This window comes from Phalacrocorax carbo, chromosome 3 (assembly GCF_963921805.1).
Source record: "Phalacrocorax carbo chromosome 3, bPhaCar2.1, whole genome shotgun sequence".
Taxonomy (NCBI): domain Eukaryota; kingdom Metazoa; phylum Chordata; class Aves; order Suliformes; family Phalacrocoracidae; genus Phalacrocorax; species Phalacrocorax carbo.
This window is the reverse complement of record NC_087515.1, coordinates 101,404,699-101,429,547: the sequence shown is the minus strand read 5'-3', so window position 1 is coordinate 101,429,547 and position 24,849 is coordinate 101,404,699. Positions and strand designations below refer to the sequence as shown.

The following is a 24,849-nucleotide window of genomic DNA, read 5'->3' as shown; positions in this document are numbered from 1 at the left end:
TACTATGTTGTCTGCCAAACAGCCACTGCACCCCTTTCACTGACTCATAAGGTTTGTTTCCACTGTGCTCAAGTGGAGCTGTCAGCCTGCATCTTCAATCTGTTACTATTGCCTGAAGTGTTTAAATACTGCTGAATGCAGCTTCTATGAGAGTTTATATTTGGAAGAGCAGGACTTCAGTTGATATTTGATGCATGCTGCTAAGCTTCCTAGCTCTTGCTATCCCAAAAAGCTTTTGGTTTACATATAGCCAGCAAAAGAATTTAAGATGAGTTAAGAATTAATTTGCAGAAGACATTGAGAATAATTGCTTGCCTTCCCAGTAGTCAAGTTTTTGTGGGTGTCAAGGTGCAATACGGGTACCACATCTGACTGCAGTCCCTGCTTTTTTGAACCTTCAGTTAACACAGACTGCGTATGGCAGACAGGTCAGTCTCCAGCCCCCACCATCCAAGGAGACTGAATGTGAAGGGCATGAGCACCTGCAGTGTGATGCACCCTGCATGAATGACAGTTACTCTAGTAAGCATCAATACCTTTATTTACACTGTTATTACGGTGGCTACAGCCTATTGCAGTAAGGAGTGATGAGAAAGTCACCCTTGAGTTGCAGCCTTGTCTTTAGCTACAGCAGGAAGTTATTATTGGCTTTGGTTTGTCAGTGGCATCTCTTGTGTGCATCTTTGAATATGTGGATGCCGTAGGGAGAAAGCAATACATTAAGACCTAAGATAACGAGTCTGAACAATAATTGTAGCCAAGTGGATGAACTGGGAAGACCTCACCACTCAGATCATACAAAAATTTCCTCAAGATTTAACTCAGTCTGGTTTTGCATTTTAGAGAGGCATCCAAGATGAAAGGTAAATGAAAGTCCGAGTAACCATCATGGTACTGGCCACAGTTTCCAAAAAATGTAGTTAGAGGAGGGTGGGGGATTGAGAGGTTTATTTTCAGTCATGCTACACTTGAATGAATAGATGAATGAGCATCTGTAGTGAGAGAGATAGAGTGAAGCTTCAGTTTGTTTGGAGGAAGAGAGGTTTTGTGTATTTGTGAACCCTGAGCACAGCATAGCTGTACTTGCATTTACGGATGATGTCACCTTAACGAAGAAACAGATTAGAGCAGTAAGTACGGGGGAGGAATATGTGGGGAGGATCCTCCAGGGACAAATTGAAGAAGGAATAAAGGAAAGGATTCTGGAAGCCAAGGAACAGTATTTTAAAGGCAGCATGAGCACACATATGGAACATAATTGCTACTGAAGGTAAGGATGGGGTACTGAACTTAAGTTTTGGGCTAAGCAGTTACTAGGATCCTGAATGAGGTAACTTTAATGGTATCCTTAAGGTAAGGTAGCGCTAAAACTTCAGACATAAACTGTAAAAGGAAGAGGATCAATGGTTGGAGAGAGAGCGAGTTAAATGTGATATTAATGTCACTGTACATTGGGATGAGAGAGGCAGATGGCATTGGGAGTTACTGAAAAGACCAAGAGAAGGAGCGTAGTAGGAGAGAGAAGTGGAGGTAGGGTGTGAGACTGCACAGGTGAAGTACTCAGGGCGTGCGTTAAGAACTTGTGCGGCAAGGGAGGAGGGCTAAGGCTGGGGAAGGGAAACTGAGTCTCTGGTGAGATGGAGGAACTGGTAAACCTGAGGGAAGTTATTAAGGGGGTGGTGGTAACTGGGAGGTTGCAAGAGAAAGTCAGGTATGGGGGGGTATTATGCTGAACGATGTGGGCAGCTAATCCAAATGCAAGCTGTGGCACTTTGATATCAGGACAGTGGGTGGCGCTTGCATTCTGCGAAAGTTCACCAGTCTCTTCCCAGAATAGATTTCTGTGAGAGACTCATGAAATGTCAAAAAAATAGCTATATTTGCTCCAATCTATAGGGTTAATCTTTCAGATCTCTAGGCTCTGTATTCATCCAGAATTTGCTTTCTTGTTCTTTTTGTTCTTCCAGCAGGAATTTGGCAGTACGTGAGGACAATAGCGAGCAGTAGGATTTCTTAGAATAGGTACAGAGTTTCTTAGCTGTTGTTTATTTAACAAAATGTACTGGAGAAGAGGCCATATCTTAAGATCTCTTGGCTGACAAACCGGGTAGTTGCTTCTCCTCTGACCCCAGAGGAGTTGGGAGCTACAGAATGTGCAAAGCATTTTAACAAGAGAGACAGGACATGCCTGATTTCTCCAAATTAAACATTCTCATTTAGTCTTCGTCATCGGAAGATGCCAGCAGTACCAGAAGTATATGCTTATGAAGCGTGGGCTGGATGAGCAAACCATGAGGTGGATTGAAAACTGGCTGAATGGCCAGATCTGGAACATGGTCATCAGTGGCACGAAGTCCAGTTGGAGGCCAGTAACCAGTGGCATACCCTAGGGGTCAATACCAGGTCTGGTCCTGTTTAACATCTTCATTAATGACCTGAATGGTGGGGGCATAGTGCACCCTCAGCAGGTTTGCTGATGAGACAAGACCGGGAGTGGCGGCTGATACACCGAAGTGTTGTGCTTCCATCCGGAGGAACCTTGATAGGAGAAATGCGTTGAAAGGAACCTCATGAAGTTCAACAAGAAGTGTAAAGTCCCGCACTTGGGGAGGAACAACCCCAAGCACTAATATATGCTGACCAGGGGTCAACCAGCTGGAAAACAGCTTTGCAGAAAAGGACCTGGGGGTCCTGGTGGATACCAAGTTGACCATGAGCCAGCAGTGTGCTCTTATGGCTAAGAAGGCCAGTGGTACCCTGGGCAGCATTAGGAGGACTATTGCCAGCAGGTTGCTAGAGGTGGTTCTTTCCCTCTACTCAGCACTGGTAAGGTCACACCTGTCAAGTTCTGAGCTCCCCAGTACAGTATCTTTTTGGTAATATTCAAAAGCCATCTGGACCTAGTCCTGGGCAGCTGGCTCTAGATGATCCTGCTTGAGCAGCGGGGGCTGGACAAGATCACTTCCAGAGGTCCCTTCCAACTTCAACCATTCTGTAATACTTGCATGAAGTATATTCTTAACTGGAATCCAAGTCCTTGAGAGCAGACTTCAGTCACAGGGTACAAACATTACAAGCAACATTAGATCCAGCACAGTGACCTGTCCCATGTGGAGAAGCAGACTGGTCTCTTCTGACTTGAAAGTGCATCTGTTCAATCAGGTGGCCTTTTCCTTCTCTTTATTTGACAAGTGATGAGTTCCACACTAATAGTTCTTCCTGTCTAGCCCCTAAAGGAAGCTGAATTCCTGCCTCCCACCCCTTACTTCTGCCTAGGATTTTTGCCTGCAGGCAGCTTTTGTTCTGACTGTTAGTCTTATTCCTGATTCCCATAGAGCGCTATCAGAACATCTTAAAATTCTCAGCTTTACTGCTTTAGTGCCTTTAGTCTTTGCTCTGTGTATGTTTCAGCAGGGTGGGACCGGAGGAAACACTGAGGACAAGCATAACCATGTTTTTGTTTTGTATAAGGGAAGTCTCAGTATAATTTGAGGTACTGAAAAGGCTTTGTGTGAAAAGCTCCTAAATAAGATTTGGCTCTTTGTTAGCCTCTTAATAGGTTAGCTTCCTCCAGCTCAAAGATTTCAGAGAATCCAGCATCTGCCTTCATATGAAGTTGAATGTACATCAATACAGTTAGGTAGAGGGGAGAGAAGTCTTGCAAGTAATGACCGGTGAAGGCAGAGTGTACCTCATGAGACTCCTAACATGCTTCATAACCACATTTGACTCTGAGCTGATTTCTCCTTCCTCCTTCCCCCCCCCCCCCAACTAACAGAAGACCATCAGTACTAATTGTTTTCAAGTTTCATAGTTTCTGGCAGTGGAATGGTGTTTCTTCAACTACGCTTTAAGCAAACCTGTTCTCTGATGTTGTAACTATCGAGCAGTATTTAGCTATTGCATATCGGGTGCAGTGGTAAATCCTGGCGCAGGCAGCTTGTTTTAAAATGTTTAAATGTTTTGCATGGTAGTTTGCATATGCCTCTGTTCCAATATGAATGTGCACCCCATATTATTACAGTGGTGTAATTAAGGTGGTGTGACTAATGAAACGTTTCAGCAAGATGAGGCCTGTATTAATACATAAGATGAATCCTAAACTTTTTATTAATGAACTAGAATAATTCTATCTACAAATCCTGTTTTAACATTCATAACTGTCCTAGTTGATACTAAAGTCAACTTAGCTGCTCATCTGCTGTATTCTGAAAAATGAGTGTCAAGTTAGCCTGTTGCCTCGGTCAAGGAAGCCAGGAGTAAGCAGGAAAGTGCTGTCCTCTTACAGGGTCTCCGTAGGTTGCCATTATGGCTTCTTCTGTGGTGAATGCTAACTGACTCTGTAACCCGTTCCAGGAAGGCTGGCTTCTTTAGATCATATCTGAAAGAAACTGCTGAATTTCTGATTTACTCCAGTCCTCTGCTGTTTAACCATCTAGGCAAGATGCCAATCAGAAGAATATGGCCTTTGCTGTTTGCCAGCATCTTTTGTCAAGTTGCCTAAAAAACCCCTACACCCTCTCAGGGAAGTGCTCGTAATGTGTTTTTATTTGAAATGGAAGCAAACCAGAGACTCCCTTGTACTATGCCTTATTACTTACTGCTGTCAGGATCTCAATTCTTCCATTATACTTATGCCAACAAATTAGTTAGGGAGTGCTTGCATTAACTGTTACACCTCTAACAGGTACAAAACTTTTTAGAGTGGTCTGAGATGTCTTCCAGATTGGAAGATTAAAAGGATTGTTAATAAGGGGAGAAGCGACTTGTGCAAAGCCTTTATTTGCACTTTTTCCTCCCTTTCATAAGTAATTGTAATGACGTTTGCTTGGGTTGTGTGGATTTTTCTTTCTTTTGCTTTGTTTGCTTTGGAAGATGATGTAAAAAATAGTATTTCTTCTGCCCAGAGATAGTAGGCAGCTCCAAAAAGGATTCACAGCCAGTCTGCCAAGTGACTGGAGAAAGATCATTTGAACTGCAATGTATATCCAACTATTTCTGGCATCAATGTGGGGTCCTGATCTCTGTTTGATACGAGCTGTTAGAGTTTGTATTCCTGGAATTAGGAAAATCAGCAATGTTGTTGTTCAAACAAGGTATATGTGTCAGGGGTTTGAAAACAAGTTTTAGAAAGCGTACCTGTCTGTTTGAATACCTCACTTGGGTCACCTAAAATGCCAGAAGTCAGACAATTGGTAAATTAGATGTCCATATCGGAATGTTCTTTGCCAGTAAACGTAATCAGAAATACATTGGTGTACTAATAAATGTGATGACTTTAAGGGAATTGCTTCTGCTGATATGACCGTAGGAGACCTAGCTGATTGCAAATACTATAAGACCTCATTACAGAGACCATCTCCCAAAATAGCAATAGCCTGTAGCAGGAGAATGAACACAATGTCACTCATCGACTTGTTTATTTTTTAACCTGTAGTTTACTGAGACTTCAAAACAAATGAAAACAAAATGCCTTCGGTACACCAATCCCTACTAGACACTTGAAAATGGAGCTGTTATTCTGGACCTGGAAACCAGCCTCATGAAGAGCATTATTTAGAAAGGGAAAGGTGGTGGAGTTTTGGCCAGGCTTGGCTGTGATGAGTTAGCAGATTAAACTAAGTGTATCGACTTTCTTCTTCTGTGAGACTTGAACAACATCTGCCAAATTGCGCTGCTCAGTTGAGTTATAGCACTCCATTGTTCAAATGGAGTATTTGGGCAACAAAATACAGCCAAGATCATGTGTAGGCAGAGACACACTATAGTACTTCTTCCCATAATTAAATCCTTGATATATTTTGTAGAACGTGAGTTATGTCGGGGTTTGCTGTTTTTTTTAAATAACTGAGTACTACAAAAAAGCAAATGCAGTAGACTCCAACAGTAGCTTCTGCACGTACTATTTCTTGTTACTGCTTTAAAATAATATAGAATTGAAGCAGGCTGCCTCTAGATTTTGGGGAGAAAGGGAAGAAGGTAGCTGAAAAATAACTGTGTCTTGAGTTACTGTCTTAAACTACCACTATAAGATATTTTTATCTTGACTTTCAGAACATAAGTGTATTTCCTCAAATCCACCCTACAATGTTGTTGCAGTAAGAGAAATGCAAGAGGGGGCTGTTAACCTTTTTTTTTTTTTACTAGAAGCAACATGTAATTTATGTTTCATTTGTGCTTTAAGGTTCAGATAGTGAAGAGGATGAAGACATCAAACTAACAATGAAGAGGAGCTTAGAAGAAAAAAAGAAACAGGAAGGTCAGTTAACTTTCACTTTTCTGTGTTCAGGAGTGCTATTAATTATGGAAGATACAGAAACTAAACTTACAATCAGTTTTATGGCAAGTGACCTCTTAGGAATACTTTCTAAAATATACTGGGCAATCTGAAGTCGCTAAGAACACTGTGATGAGTTATAAATAAAAAATAATTTCCTAACCTGAAAAGTATGCCAGCAGACTCAAAATCTATTTTATAGGTGCACCACAGGGTATTATGCAATTAAAGACTTGACTGAGCTCACTGTACCAGTTTAATATGACTGTGTTGACTCAGAGTAGAACTACTGACTAAATAGTTGAACTTCTGAATAAATAGTTCAAAATTAGGTATTATGTCTCAGCAAAGCACTCTGGTCTCCTAAAAGAGCTGTAGATTTATGCATAAGTTTGAACTGGCAGCACAGCTGTCTGCTCACATCATATCTTACCTTATTTGAAATTGTTTTCATCCTTTTGCTGTTGTGCTTGGTGGGGGTGTTCATACAATGCAGTCATTAACTTTTAGTGACAGACTGTGGTGTACTTTGAAATTAATTTATTGTTTAAAGGCTTGACTTTGCCCTTCCACATGATGGAAATAAAACTAACTAAAAAAAATAAATCAATAATTTGTGCAAGGTCAGTGATAAAACTGATAACTGAATCTTATATTCCCAGAATTTATTCAGTTACAAATTTAATCTTACTAAATATTGTTATTAAGCGTTCAACATATTCACCTATGGTACTGCATGCTTGCCGTGCTCAGGGGCCCCCAGCACTGGGTACTGCCATCAGGGAAAGCAGCGGCATTTGGTGCACACAGGAGGTGTCCCGGTTCTGAAGCTGCAGTGCTGAAGGCATCTGATGCTATGAGGCAGCCTGGCTTCAGCTGTGCTCGCTGGCTGCCTGCATGGTTAATAGCAGTTCTGTCATGGGGTAAGAGAGTGAGGAGGCAAAATCAGCCCCAGAAATGGGTAAAAAGGGAAAAGCACCAGCAACTGCTAGAAGAGGGGAAAGCACAAAGCAACTGTAGGAGACAGAAAAAGTTGCCTCAAGAGCTCCAGGGAACAGAGGACTATGCAGGTATCCCTGTGGAGCTAACTGCATGCCATTAGCAACAGAGTCACAGTTCGGACCTTCTTCTTGATGCTCACATGTGCTTAGCGGCTAATCGACAACATGTATTTACAGGCAACTGCTTGACTTAATGGCTTTCTGCTCTATTTTTGTTTCAAAATTTCTTTTTTGTTTCTGTGGCCATGTAATGTTTTCTTTTCAGAAACTAATTTATATCTTTTATGAGTAGTACCGGATGTTACAGTAAAGTCCAGCTGACATGAGAGAGCAATCACTGATGCTATTTCTGTTCCAAATCTAGCCCTTGCATAACGAGCCCAACAATAATTAAAGTTTTAAAATCTGTTTTGTTAATATATATAATTATTCTGTTTCCTTTGTCATGAGAATAGACAGCTTTTTTATAGGATATGTTTGTGTCCTCCTAAAGCAGAAGATGAATAATTCAGGAATGACTGTGTGTCTGAAAGCTGCTTTAATTTTTCCAACTCTACCATTGGTATTAATATTTACTATACATATCAACCTTGTCTAACTTACGATATTTAATTCACTAACACCAAACAATTAGGGCCCAAACCAACCTAAATGTAATGCAGAAGCAGAGTGTCTTTTTTGAGTATTATGAAAGGTGTTTAAGATATGTTGTTACCAAGTCAGATGGGTGCAATGCAGTCTTCCCCTGCCGTCAAAAACATTACAGCCCTGATCTAGACTATTCTCACTGTCAATATGATTTTTTCTCTACTTACGTCTGGCCTTCCTGGTAAGAGTGACAACAGTGGTGCCAGGTTAGAATGTCGATACAGGAATATCTGTTGATAAGGAACTGGAATTAAAATCCTGAAACCTCTCTGCTTGTTTTGTGTGTCTTTCTCTTTCATTTTAATACTTGGTGCATACATATGGGTTTTCCTCTTCATATTATTTTGACCAGTAAATATGTAGTTGCATTATACTCTTAAACTAATCATTGGGCTTCCCCTAGTTAATACAGTGGAAGGTTGTAGAGGTTGTTCCTATATTTTGAAGAGTTGAAAAGATAGCATAAGACAGAAGGAAGGAAAATACTTTCATTCTGTTTCTCTGCCTTTTTTTTTTTGCAGTCTGCTGACATTGCCCACAGAGGTAGTTTGTTGCTTTATGTAGTAATATTAATGTAGTTGTGTTTATGACTAGTTATCAACCGTAGTTTGAGATTAGTCTTTTTTTGCTTTTATGCAGAGCAAGATGCAGAATTGGAAGAAGCTATCAAGAGAAGCCTCGAGGAAATGTAAATGAAGATACTTCACAACACTAACACCGTGTCATCGGAGCTGCTCACAAAAATGGAAGCTTGTTCATCTATTTGCAAGGGTTCAGAAATACCACTTCAAAAACACATCTGTATCTTGAGTTGTTGAATTTATAATCTCATGTCCTCTGTCACGCTGATGAACAGCTGGAGTTTATGGATATCCACTGCAATATATTGTGTATGACAAAAATAAATTTTTAAGCCTTTGCATATTCTGTTTCTAATGGGCGATGACTAAGTCTCTCCAGTCTAGCTGTATATGGTGTTGCCTAATTAGTAGGCTGGTCTTACTAGGTATTTTGGGGTTTTTAGTTGTTGTTCGTTTTCTTTAAATTGGTTCTTGTATTTAATTTTTCTGTCACAAAATGTTATTATCTTTATTTCCTTTTTCATGTGGTCTTTGTGACAGATGAAAATAGTAAACTCCAGTTTTCTCAGATTCGCCTAGCTAATCTTGTTATAAAGAGAAGCTCAGATCCCAGGTTTATCAGTTGAACATCTGGCCTGACTCTTGCCTGTGGCCGGTCTCACCTCACAGACCGTAATTTTGTCTGTGGCCTGTTTGTTATAAATGTCAGAATGAGGGCCACAGGCTGTACAGTTAGTTGGTTAGCTTTATTTTTATAAATGTGTATGGTTTGGTTTTGTTGTCTTCTTGGTTTTTGTTTCTTTGTTTTTCAGTAGTAGCATGGTAGGGTGTTGGATTTGATGGCTTAAAGTTTGTCAGGCTCAGTTCCTCTCCCTGATCGGAGGCCAGAACAACTTTTTCCGGGAACAGAAGCTAAATAAACTTTTTAGTTCCTATTTGGAACGGATGTGAGAGAATTTAGGCTGTACCATTCCTATACACTATCGTCTTTGCTGCCCTCTGTTCATGAAGAGGTGGCCTTGGAGAAATGAATGTAAATGTGTTAATTATTTTTGTACTGTCCTTATTTTAAGGTGAACAATTATTTCTGTGTTTAAAATTGTTATCTATACCACCTTTCTCAATTCGTTTGTTTAAAAATACCTATGCAAGCTGTCCAGCTTTACTAGCCTGTTATATTTCGGATTGCTGTCAATCGGTAAGAAATATCAGTGTAATAAAATGCCAGCTTGATTTTTAAATTATTATTTATTAGCCTGTGAGTTTGCTTCTAACTGCTGGAAATCTAAATATTTATTATGCAAATACTTCTTGTGGAGAGTAAGATGAGGGGAGGGTGAGATTTTTCTCACTCTCGATTCTAGAGAGTCAGAATAACTACAGCTCTGTGTCCTCGTGGTTAGAAAGGCTGGAAAACTGGCACTGGTTTATTTCCAATCATGATTCTTATATAATTGCCATCTCTGAAACAAACAGAATTAATGAAGAACCTAGTGAGTTATCCCAGCGCTCATCAGCAATCACACAACTCGAAGAAACTGTTCAAATGCCAGAAAATAGTTTGAACACTTCCAGTGCATTTAACTCTGCACCCAAGTGTTGCAGAGTGAACAGCACACTTAATGTGTTTTTTTTCCCTTGTGCCTGCTGCTTCCTTCTCCACTGCAAATCTCAGATAAATCACACTCCTGTTCAAATCTGGGTGTGTAGCATGTACGGCTGCTGAGGAAGCCCTGTTCTGGAAGACTCTGAGTTGCCTTTAGCTACTGACTCAAGCTAAATCAAATACAGAATTTTTCACACCTGAGTTCTAATAAAGGGTGGAATGAGACAGTAAACAATTTTCTTCCTCAAAAACACCTCAGTCCAAGTTTTAGAGGCTTTGGGGAAGGTGTTTTTTTCAGTGCAGACCCTAAAGTTGCAAACTCCTTTCATGTGAAAAGATGTTTCAGCTTGAGAAGGTTCTTTGCTTGGTTCAGGGAATGTTAAAAACCTGGGTAGATGGTCTTCTCCAGAGGCTGCTGTGTTAGATTTTGACCATGTGCTTTATTCCTCATAACATTTTATTCTGTCATAAATGTAAAGTTTGCTTGTACCTGATGGGCCATGACTTAAACAGTTGCATTAAAAAAAAGAAAGACATTTGTGCACACACATTCTCCAGTTATTAAATACATTCTATTGGCCTCCTCATCTGATTACCAAAACAAGTAGCAAATCCCAACTGCTGCTGCTATGGCTTTTATAAAACAGCTAAACGGATTTCTAGCCTCTGTATTCCTTTTATGTTAAAAGTAGTCTCCAGAGTTATTGACGTCTTGAAATTTGTCCTCATTTTCTTTGGTCTCTTTGAGGTTCTCTTAGGTCTCTGAAATTTTTTTCTTTGCAGAGTGTTCTGCCATCACAGGCTTGTGATACCTGTTTCCAGAAGAGCAGAGAAAATTGGGTTCTTACAACACTGTGTATACGGACATGTGGCTTGTTACTCACCAACATCCTGTGGTACTGCACCTTGTTCTTCAGCTGGAAAAGGTGTCTTGTAAACGGCCGTTTCAGAATTTCATGTTTCTGGCTGGGGAGTCTTGTTTAACTGGCTGAAATTTTTGAGGTTTGCCCTGCATATGCCCAGACATCTGTCTGCATTTGCAAGCACAACTCACCTGTTAAAAGGAGCTTGCCCAGCATCTTTTATGTTTTGTAGCAGAAGTGATTTGTCCTGCCCTTTTTAAGAGAAATTGCTTTCGTGGTGACGTTTGAGTTCACCCTTCATTAGTCTAAAGTAATCTTGTGGTGCTTTTTCGTATTTCTCTCTAATGAGGAAAAAGTCTAATCTCCACTGGGCTGCCACCAGCTGTTCGTTTTAATGCTCTTAATTTCTATGTGATGCGGGTGTAAGTTTTACAGAACTGAAATAGTGGCAAGCTGAGATTGGTACAAGGCTCTTTTCTCCTTGGTGCTTTGTGTGCCATATTCTTTCATATCAAACAAAAATCCCTCTTTTGGTTGTATTCAGAGACAAGATAAGATGCCAAATAAGGCAGAGCAACTATTAGGAAAGTTGCTGGACCACTAAAACATCATGCCTGCCTGATTGCTTCTGTAGTTTAATAATACATATTAAAAAAAAATTAAAAATTTATATTAGCTTACTGTAAGCTACTTGCTTTGTATGTGGGTTTACACAGTGGGTTAATTTTCTTGGCTCTTCAAGGTATACAGAAATGACCACTACTGTTCCTATAGCAGTCACAGAATGCAAACCTGTACTGAATCTTTACCAAATATGGTGAAGTTTATAGAGATATGAAGTTACGCCGTCTTCTTTCTTAAAAGGAAAGTGTTCTATCATCTGTGTGTGCTGTCCTAGCAATGTTTACGACTGCTGTAAATTGGAAGGAGGTGAGGAAGATGGATGATGAATTATTTCAAAATTAATTTAGAAAAATTGGCTGACATTAGCACAAAGATACTTTCTGGCAATTCCTTCCAGCTGAGTAGCTTTATTAAAGTCTGCATCTGCATATTTCTTTGAGGCTTCTAAAGCTCTTCAAATTTCCTGTAGAAATTCTTAATTCAAGTGGTTTAGAGCTCAGTTGTAACAATCTGGGTCAAATAAAATGGTCCGAGATGTTACAAAAGTGGATGTAAACAAGTCACAAAATTTGTGGCAAGTACGTGCCAAGTGCGCACTTGGACAGCAAAGCTCTGTGTGTGGAAATTAAAGTTCACTTCGTAAATCTGTGCAAGTTCACTTCCACTGACTGCAGTATCCTAATTTCTGTGAGTTGTTCTGGGGGGGATTTTTGGTTTGGTTTGGTCTTCTGAGAGCTCCATTGACAGTCGGCTGAGCGTCTGCAGCTGTACAGAATTCACTGGCTTATTTACTAGGCAATTTTCCTCCCAGGGAGAATGAACTGCTGCATGCCCCGAAATGGTTGTACCAGCTTTCAGATTGCTTCTGAGATAGAGGACTTGGTTCAGACTTCTGACAGGCTTGGGACCTCAGGGCTTGCCTACACAGTAGAATGGCTGCAACGTGTGCAGGCAAACCCAGGGCTAGCTTTAATTAGCATTGGTAACAACATCAGTAAAGACACAGCAGCACAGGTTCAGCAGGTGCTAAGTGAGGGGGCAGCCTACTGTGATAGCAGGTACGTATTTCGATTGAAAACATACCAGAAAGACTCATGTTGGCCCGTCTTTACTGCTCTTGTTACAGTGCTGGGGAGACTACAAGCTGGCTTTGGCTGGCCCAAGCCATGGTTGCATCCTTTTGCTGTGTATGGGAACTGTTGTGTTTCCATAACCTGCGTATAAAGAAGGTTCTTCAGATGAAGTTCCTGTAGATGAAGGGAGGAAAATAATCTGGCATGGCCCTTCTTGGGTGTGGACTTTCTCTTTGATCCTATTCCATGACAGCTCATGTCTAAGTGTTAGGGTATGTGACAAAGTATACATCAGGGTTTGGAATAAGGCAGAGCTGGAACTAATGTGCTATTTAGTGATGTGACAATTGGTAGTGCTTTTCCTGTAGATCATCTCCCTGGCTCTGGGACTTCTACAGATTAAGTCAGATGTCCGAGGCTTGGGAAGCTGCTCTTTCTGCTACCTCCAGGGACCTTGTGCGGGTGAATGAGACTTTCCCATGTGTTGCTTGGTTTTGCAAGTGGCACCCATTTTTTACAATGCTGTAGTTTACACAGGAGACAACCAGCGGCTTTGCTGCTGAGGTGGGAGTGCAGAAACCACGAGACACGCCCCCCCCCTCATGTTCCTCTCGCTGGTGCCCACATCCAGAGCAGGGCTGTGCAGTCCATCATGCCAACGCAGCTGTGGAGAAGATGAGAGGGGGACGTAGGTGTGGCAGCGCCAGCAGTCCTGACCCAGCCATCACCATTCTGCAAGGCAGAGCATGAAATCTGCGCTTTCAGATGTGTGGGCCCTTCCTCCTCGTGTTGCCTTGTGGCCCTGAAGGACCTAATTCCTGCCTTTTGTGTCCCCAAACTTCTCCCAGTTCAGCTGGGAATTGCTTCCCTTCCTCCAGAGACAGGCTCCTCTCTTTCCAGCCCAAACATTTTGTTCATGTTTGGTTTGGTGACATCTGCCCCTTTACACAACTTGGCAAGACATGGAGGGGACGGGGGCAATCTACCCCTCTAGAGAGCAGGAAAAGCAGTTTCCATGGTCCTTCCAAGTTTCTAAATGGGAAAATATCCCAGGTTGCACAGGCAGTACTGGCAAGGCTTGTCCTGGAACATAATTTTTGCTTTTAAACCCGCGTTTTGGTTCCATTGTTTGTGCTATTCTCACTTCTAGGGTAAAATGCTGTTTTGCTATTACAGACAATAAGTCATATGTGATATGTTTGGACATGTGCTCTGTGCCTGTGTTTCACTGCAGCTTCCACCTGTGTGGATTAAAGCCCTGTGCAAGGAAGAAAATGTTCATAGCTGTTCAGCTATTTTGATTTCTGCTTTTTAAGCCCAATGTAATTGATACTTAATAAATTGGCATGGGAAGAATAGAAGCATTCCAGGAAAAAAATGATTACAATCAGTGTGTCATGGCTACAAACCGTTTCTGTTTGGGGTGGGAAGCAGTTTTTAATTATCTTCTACAAAGACTGTAGAGAGATGGATGGAATAATTGTTAAAATGAAGTTATTTCCATGAGCTCACAGGCAGTGAGCCTTACTTATCCAACTACGTAAAACAAAGAAAACTCAGGCAATTAATGTAACGAGAGCGCTTGGGACGTGATATCATTCTCAATGGATGAGCCTGAGAGAACAGCTATTTTGAATCACAGCGGGGTAAGCGTACAAAACAGTATCCCTGTGCAACAACATCCCTCTTAGCTGGGTGCCAGAAATTGGCCTGTTAGAACCACAGTGTATTTGCTCAAACCTGGACTTTTGGCATAAGCAAATTCCTGTTTAAATACTCACAGTATTGGCATGTAAAGCCTTGTGTGTGACTTGGGCGGCTGGAACCAACGCTCCCAGCAGGAACCTGAAGTACAAGAGATTGTGTGCGAGTCGTTCGCTAAATTGGTACAGTGGCTGCTCGTGGGACAGGAGGTACCGTTCCATACAGTCAGGTTAAATACAATATTGCAACACGTCATTACTAGATGTTGATCCACTACCTTGGCCACCATGAAACAGATATATTTTTTCCTTGTGGCATAGAGAGAGAACATTACAGTGAACATTTTTCTTTCCAGTAAGCCTTTTTGTATCATCTTGGACAGTAAGGGCTGGTGGAACAGCCCCTCTTGTGCAGGTAGCCAGGGGCCTCTTACAGCTGGCACCAGAAAGATGTGCTATCAGCAGCAATACCTCCAGTACCTTGCTTTTAGGAATGCTGTTCAGGTTCTGTTTACAGTAAGGGCTGTCTCTGGTTTACTTTTCTCCAACTTTTTTCTCCCCTCAAACAGGCTTCTGGGTTTTTAATGCATTTCTTGCTTTCTTCCTCCCATTTCTTGCGTTTTCAGAAGCTCCAGCTATGTAGCTCACTTTTTTTGGTAGCTTTATCTAAGAACAGTTGCGTGGTGGTGGCGTTTCTTGCTTTCCTTAATGAAAGAGCAAACCAATGAACTAACCATATGGAACAGTTCTGGAAGGCAACTCCTCATCCTTACAGCTACCGCCTCGAACAAGGCTAATACTGAAAACCTCATTACTCCTCCCTTCGCTTCTGGCTTAGCAAGAGGCAGAGTTCGTGCTGCTTCTGGCCGGCCCAGGTTTTGCTCCTTTTGTCGCGGACGGGCCGGGGCAGCTCGGGGTGCCTGCGCCCCGCGGAGCCCGCGGGGGACGGGAGGCGGGGTGACACCGAGGTGTCTGTCGGTAACGACAGGGAGCCACCGTCCCCCGGCGGGTTCCCCCCCCGCCCGTCACCCGCACCCCCGGCTGGCTGATGGAGTCATTGCCGCGGTCAATGGCGCGGTGTCCGTGTGTCCCGCCCGGGGCCGGGCGAGGCGGAGCGGCCCGTGGAGCTGCGTGAGGCGGCGCCCGGGGGCCGCGGCCCGGCGCGGAGGCGGGGTGGCCGCGGGGGCGGGCGGCGGGGCGGGCTCCTTCTTTGGCCATGAGCGAGGCGCCGGCATTCGGCCGCCGCCGCCTGCGGGACGCGGTGAGGGAGCGGCCGCAGCGCGGATCCGCCGGCGGCAGCAGGCGGGTGCTATGGCTCAGGCCAAGATCAGCGCCAAGGCCAGCGAGGGGGCGCAGCAGCACCAGCAGCAGCACCAGCAGCACCAGCAGCACCAGCAGCAGTCCGGCGGGCAGCTCCGAGGTCGCTTCTACCGCTCCACCTCCATGGCGGACCGCTCCAGCCGCCTGCTTGAGAACCTGGACCAGCTGGAGCTCAGGTGGGGCCGGGGCCGGGGGTGCCGGGGCCGGGCGGCGGGAGGGGGCCGGGCGCTGCGGGGCCCGGGGAGCCGCCTCGCCCCGCGCTCCGGCTCCTCACGGCGGCCGGCGGCGGGAGGGGAGGGAGCGGCGCTGGGGCGAGGCTTCCTGAGGTGACCCAGGGAAGAAGGATCCCCCTCATCGGCGGGGGTTCGGCAGCTGCTGCTCTGAGGTGAAATGGCGTGGCCTGGAAAGACTCGGAAACAGGAATATGTATGTGAGTGTCTCAAAATAGACTTTTTTTTTTCAGAGCGCAGGCGGCTTTTTGCGGATCTGTCACGCGTTACGGCTCGGGGAGCCTGTGGCGGGCAGCGGTGGCGCGGGCCGCGCGGGCCGCCGTCTGTCGTCCCGCGCCGTCCCCCAGCAGCCCCCGTCCCCCAGCTGTCGGGCAGGTGTCTTACAAGAAAACGCAGGAAATCCAAGGATAAAACGTGCCGTTCAGGGTCTCGGAGGCTCTTGCAAACCTTTAAGCCGCGGTGCTGAACACCGGCGCATGAGGCTTCGTGTCTCCCAAACGTGCCTTTGCGCTCGCGGGTTCAGCTGTGGATGTTCTTGTTACCCATGTTTATGCCCACCTTCAGGGAGCAGGGCAGTAAGTCACATAACCATCATGCAAACAGCAACTTAGCTGTATTTTTCCAAAGTAATTGCAAATACGATGCATGTTTCTTCCTTGCGCCAAGACGCATCCTGTCTCCTCCTGCTACTTGATGTTCCCCAGATAATCCCATTCGATTTCTTTTTTCCCAGTTTGGCCACATGAGAGACAATTCCTTGCCTTTGATCGTCTTCCTTGTCCTATCTACTCTTGTCTAATTACACAGTGCCCTCTCTGAGGTGGATGGATGCGCAGGGTGCCGTGGGTGTACCACTGATTCACCTCCTGCCGGTACTGTTTCAACACGCCCTTTCCTTCATTAAAGCCGCATATTGATCAGCGGCTTGCACAGAACCACCCAGAATGTTTCTAGGACTTTCCTGTAATTAAAAAGGCTCTGTGGGGTACAGGAGTTACGTTTTCCCCTTTCTGCCGGCCTTACTTTGCATTATTCAGGAGTGGACTTTCTGTGCTATTATATCAGCCTTTCACTTAGCTTGATTTCATCTCCTTGAAGTCCTTCACAGGCTTCTCCGAATTTGACTAAACAAAACCACTGTCTGCAAACAAACAAGTCTCGCTGCTCACATCCAGGTCGAGCGCATGAATATACCATCACAAAATGAGCATCAGAATATGCAAAATTGTGTTTTAAATTTGCTGAGCGACTCTGAAACAAAGCAGGCGGTTTGGTTAACCGGAAATTAAACCCCAAATTAAACTTCCCAGTTTGCTGCGGGTCTTTCAAACAGGCATAGTTCTCGATGCAGAACAGTTACGAAAAAAGAGTCAAACTACTTTGATTAAAGTCACTGAAGCTTTTTTTTTTTCTTCCCATGCACAACTAATCAACATGCCTCATTCCAAAGTTATTTGAATGACAGGAGAAAGAGCTTCCACACTTCTTCCTTCTCCAGCCAGTTTAGTTTAGCTATAGACCCTCGAGATGTTGCTTGTAGATATAATAAGTGAAAATTTGTCAAAGTTAACTATAGCTTTTAATTAAACCCCTCGACAATCCTCAAGTCTCAAGTTGCTTAAGGTCACCCAAACCCTGAGGCAACTCTCTCCCCTTTGGAAATGCTGTGGCTTGGACAGCCTTCCCTTTTCTCCCTTCTGTTCCACCATGAGAGCTGCTTTTCCGACAGTAACGGGGTACTTTTGTACCTCCCTGATAGGTGTTTGCGGAGGGACTTTGTTCTGGAACAAGTGTGAGCAGGAAAGGGGGATTAATTTGGCTGCCAGGGAGTGAGCCCCCCGGCAAGAGGGGCAGTTGGCATGTTTGTCCCTTGTAAGGGCTTGGACCTTCGTGTTGCCCTGGCTGCTGGCGAATGCCAAAACGTCTCGGGAGCATCTGGAAGCGGGACCAGAGTCTCTGTTTATGAGTCACTGTGTTCTGGTGGTTAAGTGAACATGCAGTCCTAGGTGTAATGACGTGGTGAGATAAGTCAAACTCTTGCTTTTTTTAAAAAAAAAAACACCTTAATTTTTTTGTACTTTTTCTCCTGTTCTCCTTCGGAACAACCATGTTCCCCCACCATTCATTTGTGTGTTCATGGGACCGCTCACCTGAGAACGGAAACTTGGTTTGAGCAGCTGAGGATGCCGGGGTGAAACCCCCCACTTTGTCTCCATCTAGCGCGCTTAGCTCCATTTCAGGAAGAAAGCTGCACTGCTTTCAGATGTTTCTTATTTCTTTTGAAAACTTATCTGCACCTCCAGCGCGCAAGCTTTAACAGTGAGTTATTTAAGTCTGTCAGTAGTTTAAAGGCCGGAGTTATTGCAGCTGTCATAAGAAAGCGGGTATCGAGTTGCTCAGCTGGAAACAAAAGCGCAGGCCGGTCCACCTGTTCCTCAGGGGAATGCTCTGCTCATGTAAATGGTATGTAGGAAAGAAAGGCACTGCATGGCTAATCGCTCCCGTGCTGGGAAAAGTCAGAAGGAAGGAATGTTTTTTTCGTCTTAGGTAATGGATGGAATATTTAGTTGATGTTCAAAGTGACAAATATACTCTGAGTAAAAATACGATTGGAGGTTTTAATCTGTTCGAAGTTTCTAAGACCATACTGCTGCCTGGAGAGAATTTTCTTTGCCTTCTAGTATTTGGTTGGTTGGATTTTTGAGACTTGGATTGTGTTTCCACCCTTTTCCACAGCAGCCACCTCTGCTAGAGGTTTATCTCTTCCAAACTTATTTTTTTTGTCCCCCACCCCAAGAAAGTAAAGATTTACACGAACCTCTGAAGTTAAAGCACATTTTAGGAAGGAAGTTACGAGAGCTGACTGGGAGGTGTGGACCTGACGCTCTGGCAGAGGGTGAGGAGGAGAGGTGTGCAGTGCCTGCCGGGGCCGGGGTCTCTCCGGGGCTGTGGCCTGGGGGCCAGGAGGAGCCGGCACGACCCACCCCAGCACAGGGGCAGGCAACCGTAGGCCTCGGGACAAGCCGGGGCGGTGACATGAGGTGAGGCTATGGTGGGCATCTCACCTCAATAAAGTCCCCTGGCTTCTTCTCAGGACCACTATTTTCCTGAGGCTGGTGTGAGTGGTTTCCTTGCTTTTTGTTTTTGCTTCCCCCGCTAGAGCGCTGTTCGAAGTGATCCTATCCTGTTGTTTTGACCTCCATGTGATCCAGGCCCCTAGCAGTGACAGCCGGCTGTTTCCTCCGCTCCCTTGTCTTGCCTTTCTCAGGCCATCTCCCTGCTGCTTCTGTCCTAGTCTGTAACTCCTGCTGGCTGGCTGCTGAGGTGCTGCCAATACGCTGTGCTAGCACGCTGTGCCTCCACCCTGCCCTCGAGAGGTCTCTGAAACCCGAGGAGTTTTGTTTTTAGGGTTCTTTAGCCCCATCACACTGCTAATAATTGGTCAAGATGGACATTTTTCAGAGGGGTAGCAGAGGGGTGGGGGAGTCGCGCTGTGCTCCTTTCCTGTCCCTTTGCCCTGGCGGCAGGAGCTACTGCGCCTCCTCCCCATGCTGTGTGCTGGGGTAGGCGCTCATTCTGACTGCCGTTTATGGAAGCAAATACACTAATATTAAAATCCCGGTGGATTTTAGTTGTGCGGCGCTCTGTATTGCAGTTGAAAAAGTGGTTAAAATAATTCCCCAGAAGCAGCTACTACAAATAAAACAGCTCTCAAGATCTGGTTATATGACCTTCTGTAACATAACGCCAATTAAACTTCTAGTTGGTAAATCATGGGGGTTTTTTTTTTGCAGAATACAATCATTAATTTTGTTCATTTGGCTTTTAGGCCCTACCTTGTGTACTAGTAGCTGGCTTTTGGAAGCTATGATGTTTTAGGCACTCTTCTTAGAATTGCACCCATTCAGGATGCATCTCTGCAATGCAGTTTTTCCACATTCTTCATAGGAGCCAGCAAAGCCTGTGGAAATTGCGGATTGATCCATCCGCCGAAGGCAGACCTCTGGTTTTTAAGTCAGTACAATGATACACTGGATCTGATGTAAAAGCGTTGCTAAAATTGAAATTCTACACGTCCAAATTTTAATCTTTTGAGTGACCACAATGCATTTTTTAAATTGTGAAAGATACTATTTTTTTAAAAAGGCTTGGTAAGGCATTTATGAAAATGTTGCTAGACTTCCTAAATTATAAAGTGCAGACATCTGAAGCATGAAATGACTCCACCTGCCTCATCGCTCTTACTAACCAGTCCAAAATAATAATTAAAAATATTTGCTCCTGGCAAGAATTTGCATTGCATTAACTTTTCCCACTCCTCCTCAGAATGAACATTAAAGACAAGGCCCGAAGCCTGTGCTTTCACGGACTAAATTAGGCTAAATATTTTGTAAAACAGAACCATTTCATGAGCAGGCTGCATGTGAAGCGTGACTATATCCTCAGATGGTCGCCTTCTGCCTTTTTTTGCTCTCTTTTCTCTTACTGCTGTTTTTCTGAAGTTACCTGCCCCAGCCAGCCTTTGAGGGAGGAGCAGCAGCTCCGTACCTATCGCATCAGACGAGCCCTTTTCTGTAGGAGCAGAGATGATGGGCCACCACTGTCTCGGGGCAGCGTCCAATAACGCTGAAGAGCGCAGAACATCTAAGAGACCTAACAACATTTTGGTTTGTTTCCCCTTTTCTGGCCAGCTTTAATAAATGTTTCAGGATAGATGGATTCCCGTGCTGTTTACAGCAGCTAGACCACCTGAGTGGTGCGTTGAAAGCACCCGTCAGCCAGGTTCACATCACATTCAGCTTTTCTGGGGGGGGGTCTGGGAGCGCAGAGCTGATGTTTTTTGGCACAACTCTTGCAGGCCGTTAAAGCTTGGCAAGCCGTCTGCACGCTGCTACCCTCAAGCCTCCAGGGCAAAGCCAAGGGAGGGGGGTGTTACCCTCTCGTCCCCAGTCTCAAAGTCAATGCTTCCCAGATGTGCTTCTCCAGATGGAAAAGAATGTATGCTGAATACAAAAGCTCTCTCCCAAAAACCATGGTAGGGAATAAGATGTGAATTAAGGAGCTAGACTCAGATTTCTAGTATGGCGTTTTCACATTGCCCATGGCCAGAAGAGCCTGTACAAGGAGGAGGAGGGCAGCCTGCGGGCACACAACCAGGCAACTTACCGAGACCAAATAGTTACCAGGGAGACCGTTTCTGACAGGCGTTTCCCTCACCCTCACCACATCCCCTGTGAGTTTCAGCACAGTGAACAGGACTGGAGTAAGGGTCCTGTTTCAGGAGGAACTGGGTTTCATGCTTCCCTGCAAGCCCAGGAATAGGAGCTGCTCCCAGAGATGCTTCCTCCCTGTGTGAGCCACAGTGAGCATCGCTCCATGGAAAACACCAGTGGCCATGAGGGCAGGCAGCCCAGCATCTTCTCCCAGCGACCAAGGCCCATACGCAGGGGGAGGGGAGCCCTTGTCACGTTAATGAAAGTGCATGCGCTTTATCCCTCTCGCCAATTTCTCTCCCTCCTGAAAGGGGTCGTTGGGCTACAAGGCAGTGGTTTGAGTTTTCCAGAGTGTTTGTTGCTTTGAAGGTGGGCAGTAGGAGTTCTGCGCTGACCTTCACCCCAAGTTCCCTGGTGGGGACTCGGTCCATTTCTCTTTTCATTAGGCAGCTGATGATAATTGCCAATGAGCTACAGCACTTGTGCTACAGGGCTGCGAAACCGTCGTGCTCTGGATATCCAGACTAACCGTGGAGTAGGACAGAACAGCGCTGTCACTAAAAGAAAAGATTTTTAAGTCTGATCAAATTACTGTTGTTTTGGTGTTTCTGCCCCCCAGTTTGTTTGTTTTTAAAATTCTATTGAGTCTTGAAAAGTGAAGTTGTTAAGATATGGGAGAAGGTCACGAAATGGGAGAGTCTGGCTCATAGATAATAAAGAACTGACTGTACTTCTTAAGCTGAAGTTTAAAAAAACAGTTCTGGCAGCTATATAGGTGAACAGCTGTTTTATTATTTAAACATTTCCTTTGGTTCAACCATGTTCAGGGTAGAGGCTTTCCGAGACGCAGCGTCGGCTATGGAACAAGAGAAAGAAATCCTGTTAGAAATGATCCACAACATACAGAACAGCCAGGACATGAGGCACATCAGCGAAGGTGAGCAGCTGCTTTGCCACACCCTCTGCACCGGCCTAAAGCCAAAACAGCCCCGGCACAGGGAGCAGCTCTGCTGGGTCGCTTGCTGCCGGTGAAGACGCGGGCATTGGAGCCCACTGAGGGCCATCCGGTACCCTGGGTTCCCCTTTTTCCTGACTGCATAAATTCATGTACTGGTCAGCTGGATGGTCTGCCACGGATGTCACTTCCATGGCTTGTGAAAGCCCGCCATACGCAGATTCACTGGTTCATTTTCAAGAACAGAGTTAATATAGTTCAGCTGAGGGAGAGAAGCTGGTGATAATGATGACAATGATTAAATATAGTTGAAAAAACCCAGCATTTTATTGGCTTTGACTCCTAGCCAGGCGTGAGTGCTCCAAAGCATATGCCCTGCAATAACCTGATGATTAAGATCATTGTGGGATACATGGCTTTAAATATACTCCCTAAATCTGTATGTTTTGTATTAGGTGCTGTAAATTGCTGGTTTAGCGGCTCTTCTAGAGCCTCCATGTTGTGCCATAACGTTATGCCAAACGTGTTGTGTCCATATTTTAAGGAAAAACTAAGTTTGCAGAAAATAGAAAACCAGTTTTTTCATAGCCCCTGCCTGCATCAGGTAGCCAGAAACCTGTTCTGTCTTTGTGGCCTTTTGGGGTACTGACTAAATCTCTCCCCTACGTGGCACAGAAGGTCCTTAACGTGCCCGCTCTGTTAATGAGTCATGTTTCCCGATAATATTGTACGCTTTGCTCTAATGCGACACAGCGAGCATCGTGTCAGCAGCGCAAAAACGCTGCGCACATTTTTCAGTAGAGCTTAATGCCTCATTCCAAATCAGAAGACGCTCGCTTCCGTGAAATCAGCAGGACTCAGGCAAATGCAAAAAAACCTAGTTTCTGGAAATTTTGTTGTCACTTACTTAAAAACCAACCTTGTTTATTGCAACATTGTGGCAGTTTGATTGTCTTGAAGATGTTGCTTGCATGGGAAAGTAGCCGCCTGTAACCTAGAACACCTCATCGTTTTTGATTTAGGTGAGAGAGAAGAACTGAACTTGACAGCGAATCGTCTGATGGGGCGAACCCTCACTGTGGAGGTTTCTGTAGAAACCATCCGAAATGCCCAGCAGCAGGAGTCCCTACTGCACGCCACGAAGATGATTGATGAAATTGTCAATAAACTTCTAGATGACTTGGAAGACGCCAAAATCCGCTTAATGTCGCTCTACGGTGCGTGCACATCTGACGTGCCGGCGGGACCCATCGATCAGAAATTCCAGTCCGTTGTAATCGGCTGCGCCATTGAGGATCAGAAGAAAATCAAAAGGCGGCTAGAGACTCTGCTCAGAAACTTAGAAAATTCTGAAAAGTCAATCACGTTGTTGGAGCACCAGAAATCATCTGTTCGACAGTCTTGCAACAGCAAACAGGATTAAACTATCCTCCTGGTTGCTTCTGGCAAACCGCAGGACAAGCAAATCTCCATAAAATGCACACAGAAGCTAAGAAAAACAAAAATTCTCTGTACAAGCACGCGCGTATACACGCATGCACACGCACCAACGTGGCTGGGATTGCGAGGCGCGAGCATTTAATGGGTTTCGGTAGCACTGGCGTTTTCTTTCGGCAATAAAGAATGCTAGCAGGAGTTCTCCTGTAGAGTCGATGCCGCTCTATCGCAAATTGTAATTGTGCTTCTGCTTAGCGGTCAGCAACCGTCAAAATCTGGCCTTTCCTCCATTCTCCTGGGGTTGTTTTTTTTTAAACTAAAGTTATTTTGTCAGATAGTGAGATTTCATCTTTTCTCTGCTGTATACCTAGTGTGTGAACCAGACTTTTGGGGAAAAAAGATAAATCGTGGCAATAAATCAAAAACCATTAATAAACTGTATATGGTATTTTCATAAACACCACACTGTCCTACTCATTACCATTTATAATTTGAATAATTTGGCACTACTCATATGCAGCTCACAGTACTTGCAAGAGACAGACCGAGCCCTCCCGTTTGTAACTGAGGAAGCAAAAGGCAACCTGCCCACCCAGAGGTCACAGCCAAGGCTAGGAAGGAGCTCCGGCTCTTGCCGTACACCGTTCCACGCCTGCCCGGTGAACAGCCCTGCTGCCCGCCATCTAGCTGTCAGCTGGAGGTTGCTGTGTGGTTTTTTTAAAAGATAAGATAATCTTATCGAAGCTTTTCATAAAGATAATATACCACAGATTGGTTTTGCATCATTATCTGTGGCTCAACAGAGCAAAATGGTTGAATTTTCAGCTAGAGGATGCCGTATTTGTTTCTTGTGTAGGGCAATACTACACTTTTTAAATTTAATATTGCTTACTCTTTGAGGGAAGGTTTTTCTTTCTCTTCCACCCTCCTTCCCCTCATCCCGATTTCTGCTCATCATTGCCACATTCCAATTCACCAGCTCTAGATCAAAAGTTGCAGATTTTTAGGGCAAGCCTGGAATTTTGCACCCCGCATCGCCCCTCAGCCTTGCGGCGTGTCGTCGCAGGGGAACAGTCTCTGCAGCGGCGCGTGGGGCTCTGTGGCTCAGACCAGCCCTTGGGCTGCTGCTCAGGGACCCGAGCTTGACTCAGACGAAAGCTCAGCTGTGAGCAGGGCAGGAGGGAGCTGGAAGTGACGCCGCTGCCCGCAGCTTCCACCCAGGTGCTCTCAGAACACTAGCCCAAGGTGGGAGCGGGCTCCTCCCGCACAACCAGAGCCATGGAGCTCCGCGGCTTCAAACTCCTCCTCTGTGTGCAAG

The 24,849-nt window shown here is 44.7% G+C and overlaps 2 protein-coding genes across 4 annotated transcripts in view; both read left to right on the top strand.

The window, feature by feature from the left end:
• The window catches only part of LOC104042341 (E3 SUMO-protein ligase ZNF451), a 40,772-nt gene extending 31,018 nt beyond the window's left edge, over positions 1-9,754 (top strand). For 2 of the 3 annotated variants that reach the window (XM_064447875.1, XM_064447873.1), the window contains exons 14-15: positions 6,185-6,259; positions 8,566-9,754. In XM_064447875.1, coding sequence (XP_064303945.1) covers positions 6,185-6,259; positions 8,566-8,618 — 128 coding nt within the window. In that variant the 3' untranslated portion in view covers positions 8,619-9,754. The remainder of the gene's footprint in view (positions 1-6,184; positions 6,260-8,565) is intronic. The other variant, XM_064447876.1, reaches the window with a different exon arrangement.
• Positions 9,755-15,583: 5,829 nt separating this feature from the next.
• BAG2 (BAG cochaperone 2) lies at positions 15,584-23,994 on the top strand. Its single transcript, XM_064447866.1, has 3 exons — positions 15,584-15,872; positions 21,967-22,076; positions 23,117-23,994. The coding sequence occupies exons 1-3, from the start codon at positions 15,688-15,690 to the stop codon at positions 23,515-23,517; spliced, it is 696 nt and encodes a 231-aa protein (XP_064303936.1). The 5' UTR covers positions 15,584-15,687; the 3' UTR covers positions 23,518-23,994.
• The last annotated feature ends 855 nt before the right edge of the window (positions 23,995-24,849 follow it).

Bases quoted from the DNA above. Each gene is read 5' to 3' on its own strand.
- BAG2 (XM_064447866.1), top strand. From the start codon at position 15,688: ATGGCTCAGGCCAAGATCAGCGCCAAGGCCAGCGAGGGGGCGCAGCAG. The intron at 15,873-21,966 runs GTGGGGCCGGGG...AACCATGTTCAG, and splicing joins CTGGACCAGCTGGAGCTCAG to GGTAGAGGCTTTCCGAGACG. The intron at 22,077-23,116 runs GTGAGCAGCTGC...TTTTTGATTTAG, and splicing joins CATGAGGCACATCAGCGAAG to GTGAGAGAGAAGAACTGAAC.